Source organism: Camelina sativa, chromosome 2 (genome assembly GCF_000633955.1).
Source record: "Camelina sativa cultivar DH55 chromosome 2, Cs, whole genome shotgun sequence".
In the NCBI taxonomy this organism is placed as follows: Eukaryota; Viridiplantae; Streptophyta; class Magnoliopsida; order Brassicales; family Brassicaceae; genus Camelina; species Camelina sativa.
Window position 1 is genome coordinate 20,597,149 of NC_025686.1, and position 5,245 is coordinate 20,602,393.

The 5,245-nt window shown below is 31.9% G+C and overlaps 1 protein-coding gene across 1 annotated transcript; it reads right to left on the reverse strand.

Annotated features, from left to right (window-relative positions):
• LOC104754811 (putative F-box/LRR-repeat protein At4g00320) lies at positions 2,019–3,890 on the reverse strand. The gene is made up of 3 exons (XM_010477092.2): positions 2,885–3,890; positions 2,645–2,785; positions 2,019–2,567 (listed from the first exon to the last, which is right to left on the reverse strand). Exons 1-3 carry the CDS (start codon positions 3,863–3,865, stop codon positions 2,163–2,165), a joined length of 1,527 nt encoding a protein of 508 aa, XP_010475394.1. The 5' UTR covers positions 3,866–3,890; the 3' UTR covers positions 2,019–2,162.

The following is a 5,245-nucleotide window of genomic DNA, read 5'->3' on the forward strand; positions in this document are numbered from 1 at the left end:
ATACCTTTTTTGAAAGGTGCACCAACAACAACTAAAGCTTTATGATTTATGGACTTGCTTTCCAAGAAACCACTATACGAACAAAAAAGTAAAAAGAATGAGTCGATTAATCATAAAAACAGAAAATCAGAATACAAATAAAAAATGTTGAGAAAATGATTAAATAATTAAACGTAAAACCTCAACAAAAAAGCACAATATTATACATTTTTTGTAAGGTGAACCAACAACAACCAAAGCTTTATGATTTATTAATCTTGATTTCCAAGAAACCATTATACGAACATAAAAATAAAAAGAATCAGTCGATTAATCATAAAAATAGAAATTCGGAATACAAATAATTTTTTTTTGTGAACATGATTAAAGAACTAAACGTAAAACCTCAACAAAAAATCACAATATTATACATTTTTTGTAAGGTGAACCAAAAACTACCAAAGCGTTATGATTTTTGGATCTTGCTTTCCAAGAAACCACTATATGAACAGGAAAATAAATGGGATCAATCGATAATCATAAAAAACAGCAAGATCGGAATACAAATATAAATTTGAGAACATGATGAAAGAATTATTGAAATTGATAAAACTATAAATTCAATAGAAAAGAGTTTTTTTGAGAACATGATTAAAGAATTAAACGTAAAACCTCAACAAAAAAAGCACAATATTATACCTTTTTGTAAGGTGAACCAACAACAACCAAAGCGTTATGATAATTGGATCTTGCTTTCCAAGAAACCACTATATGAACAGGAAAATAAACAGGATCAGTTGATGAATCATAAAAAACATTAAGATCGGAATACAAATATAAATTTGAGAACATGATTAAAGAATTGTTGAAATTGATAAAATTATAAATTCAAGAGAAGAGAGTTTTTTTTCTTTTTTCTTTGTTGGGTTATGGTGAAAGCAAACGATAGCATTGTATTTATAGTTGTAAATGATCTATCTTTTTAGGGTTTCTAGTAAGGAGGTGTATTGTTCTCGGGTTTTTTTTTTCCTGCAGAAGCTCATTAATCTATAAACAATCTAAGCCCATTAATTATCTCAAATCTGTAGAATTTATAGTATAAAACAAAATTATAGTTGTAAAAAAGATGTTTTCCAGGAAATTTAGGGATTAAATTAGCAAATTCTAGTTTTGCAAATAACTTTTTATGCAATTAGATTATTTCTAAATCGATTTTTGATTTATTTTTAATACGAAAATAGGTAAATTTACATCCAGGGGCAAAATATTTCAACGTCAAGGGCAATTTCATTAATGGTAAAATGGTAAATTTTGCTGAGATTGAATGTGGGACGTTTTCACTTCTCATTTAATATAATTGATAAGTAATTAAAATAATTTTTTATCATTTTAAAATTATTTAAATTTGAAAAATAAACAATAGTTTAAAAAAAATTATTTGAATAATTGAAAAACCTTTATAGGTTTCTCTAGTGAAAGGATGATTTTGGTTTAAATACTTAGTGATTTGATTTGATTAGTTTAATATTAATTATATGATTAGTTTATTTTTTAGCAACCTATTAGACATGGTCTAATGCTGTCCACGTAGGTTTTGAAAAACAACTTGAAGTTGAAGTTAGCCATAGCTCGTTCTCTTTGAAGAGAAACTTTATTGTGATATTTTTGCTTAAGGTTTACAATGACAGAGCATGGTTTATATTGGACAATACTAAGGGAGGAGGAACCTTAGGAAGTTTTGTGCTTCTTGCAGTATCTTCTTGGGAAGTGTTGTGCTCTTCCGGATTGAAACGGGACTCCTATATATGTTTACGTGTGCTGAAAGCATCAACCCTTTATTCTTACTTTTGTTAAATAATGAACGCCTATTTTTTACAACTCCCTCATTTTCTAATCCACAGTCAATAGTAACTCGACATAATCAAGAAACTATGATCCATTTCAAGAAGAGAACAATGAACACTAACCTTATTCAAGAGATAAGAAGAAAAGAGAGACAAATAAAAGATATTAAACATTCTCAGTCGACAAAAGGAGAAAGCAATAACACAAGCCTTTAAAAGGGGAATACAAAGCCAATAAAGAAAAAGAAAGAAGCACACGGCAGAAACAGAGTTTTAGAGTTTTTTCAGCAGCTATGCAAACTTGTAGCCTGATTGCTAAGAAACCATGAAAGGATATTCCTAAAGAAGATTACCCTTTCTAATGGAGATAGTAGTTGATAAGTTGGGGAAGATTAGCCGGACCTCACAGTTGGCTGATGCCACAGTAGGAAGCTCGTGAAGGTCCTTGTATAGTTTCATCAAATCTTCATCTTCTGGTGAATCGTAGTACAATATCACTTGTTCGAGTTCCGGCATTGTCCTTAAGAATTGCATGACCTGCTCTATCTGGTCCTCTATGTCTTCTTCCCGATAACAAATTTCACCAAAGTTAAATATCTTTATAACCTTCACCGGGCTTGATGATAGACAAGTATCAACAACCTTTTCCACCCATAATTCATCTTGATATTTGCAGTCACATTCTTCCTCGTCCTCGTCCTCGTCATCGTCCCAACATTTAAATGCATATTTGTGATGCAGTCCCTAAAACATATAAAAGAATCAGTATCAGAAATCTAAATTATATGTCAGCGGTTGATTTAAAGTTTGTATATGGGTACCTCGAAGACAAGGGTTTGTAGATTTGGAGAATTCTTGAGTAGAGGTAGCAATGGTTCCCATCCTACATCTAATGCAGTCTTAATAGTTAACTGAATAAGGTTCTCGAATACCGGCATTGTTACACGGCAGAGACCAAGTACCTGATGTACAAAAAACCAAATAAACTACATATATAATCACTCATCACTTGTGAATTGTAAACATCAACTTAAAAGGATTAGGAGAAAGATGTGACTAACCTTGATGGTGGCATAAGACAAGTAGAGAATCTTAACATTGCATATTCCCGTGAGAAGTCTTGTTACATTAATCTTGTCCTTTGCAATATTGCCAGATGTCCTTCTAAGTTTGAGCTTAGCTTCAACGAGCGAGTTAAAACTCACTTGATACCTATCCGCGAGAGTATCCGAGTACTTGAGGTAGACCAGATTCGGGTTGTCAAATAACAATGACACAAACTGGTTAAAATCATCACCCTCATCAAAAAATCTAGTCTCACGAAAACGAGAATACACTAGTCTCTTGAGGGCTGGGATAGACACGGTCGCGAAGTAAGGTTTAGGTTCCACACGCTCGTCCCACATCAAATTAACCAGCACTAATTCTTCGAGAGCGCGGCATCCAGAAAGAAGCTTGTTAAACATAGGTGTATCAATCCGAAAACAGTCAAGATGGAGGGTCTTAAGCTTCGGAAGAGAAATATCACCGTCCACCTCAATGCTGACGCCACTCCTAAACTGTATCTTCAGCCTAACCAGTGTCTTGCTCACGAAGATCTCAGAAGGCAGAGTATTTAAAGAGTAGGCACAATTCCGAGACGAAGAGAGGTGTAGATCAATATCTAACACACCACGTTTCAACACTTTGGGTATCCAATCCAACACCTGAGACTCGTCCACATCATCTTCACACTTGAGGTGGAATCTTTTCAACGCAGCATTCTCTTGCAAAGCCAATACACCATTCACAAAAATCATAAAACTTGTAGAATCCTTACTTCGTCGAGGATGGAAATAGATGGAGTCATCAAAATCAAGATTGGGTACATACTTAAGCAAAGGCTTCCATCTTTTTGCTAGAGCAGTAGTTGAAGCAGCTTCTTTTGTTGGAAGAAAGGTTAAGATGTGACAAAGAATGTCGTCTGGTAAACCGCTGATTATATCTCCATAATCATCAAAACCCTTCTTTCTCGAACCAAAACCCTTCTTTCTCGAACCCATCTTGTAACAGAAACAGATCCACCCTTACAACCTGAACAAAGAAGACATGTAACTCCTGTTAGAAAAAGGATTCCAAATTTTAACTTTATCAACTACAAACATAGTAAGAGACACAGAACCAAAATCGTTGGAGAGACATACGAAATGAGAAGTCAATGATATCAGATTATTTGTAGAAACCAAAGAGTCAGAGACAGGCTTCTATAACAAAGCCAGGGAAGCGTAGAAGACGAAGCGTTACGGTTCTATTGGGCTTTGTGTGCATGCGTAAAGTAGCATGCTTTCGTCAAGTGACAACTGAATTTATTACTAGCTTTTTAAAGTGACAACCTTTAACGTTTGGTTCATAGATGTGTTTTGAATGTAATAAGACTAGCATGGACTTGGTGAGAGAATCGTTAACGTTAAGTCTGTTGATACATTTTTAGTATATTTTAATTATAATGTAATTTAACTTGCAGATAATATTTGAAATTTTATTTTTACTTAAATGTAATTTAACTCTAATATTATATAATATATTGATATTTGTAAGGTAAAACTTAACTTGAATACTTATTTTAATTTTCATATTTTAGTTAATAGATTTTAACTCATATCAAAATTAAAATTTAAATATAATTAATAACGATAATATATTTGTAAATATTATTAGTAAAACATTATAAATACTATTAAAATAATATTATATATACTTACTCATGCATAGCCTGTTAGGTATATGCAATTTTATTTTGTAATTTATCACATAATTCAAAATAATAATAAGAGCATATAACAATTAATCAACTTATTAAACTATTGTGGATTTGATTTATCATAAAAAATAAAGATATCTATTACAAATAAGAAATCCTTTAAGAGATTCTCAAATGAGAATTAATTTTCACCCACTTTGTTTTAGAAAAAAAACTATATATATAATTACTTTTACTTGGAAGTCCCTGTGGCTCAATGGTTGATTAATGCTTCTACACCAGGAGGTCTGGGGTTCGAACCCGAGATCTCTTGGGTGACAAAAAAATAAAAATGAATCTGAAATCTTATATCATTCCAAATTATAGGTATCTTACTCATTCAGATATTTAAATTTATGATACACAGATCCCATTTATATATAAACTGTTCAAATATTTGTATAAGATTTATAAATATTTTATAAAAAATAGTAGAATTGCTTAAAATTTGTGTAGCTATTTTCTTTTGTTAGTGGATATCCAGATCCCCAGATCCGAAACTAGATACTTGTTTTATGGATTCAATGACTATGGATCTAGTATCCCAAAATTTTAGCTAAACTATTTGTGATGATCACCCTTATCCACAACCAAAGTAACAAAAATAAAAATCTTGATAAATCCGCAAATTCAAGTCTAGATA

Excerpts from the sequence above, each read along its gene's own strand:
- LOC104754811 (XM_010477092.2), bottom strand. The coding sequence starts at position 3,865 with ATGGGTTCGAGAAAGAAGGGTTTTGGTTCGAGAAAGAAGGGTTTTGAT. Across the intron at positions 2,786-2,884 it reads TGTCTTATGCCACCATCAAG|GTACTTGGTCTCTGCCGTGT; the intron begins GTTAGTCACATC and ends TTTGTACATCAG. Across the intron at positions 2,568-2,644 it reads TACAAACCCTTGTCTTCGAG|GGACTGCATCACAAATATGC; the intron begins GTACCCATATAC and ends TATATGTTTTAG.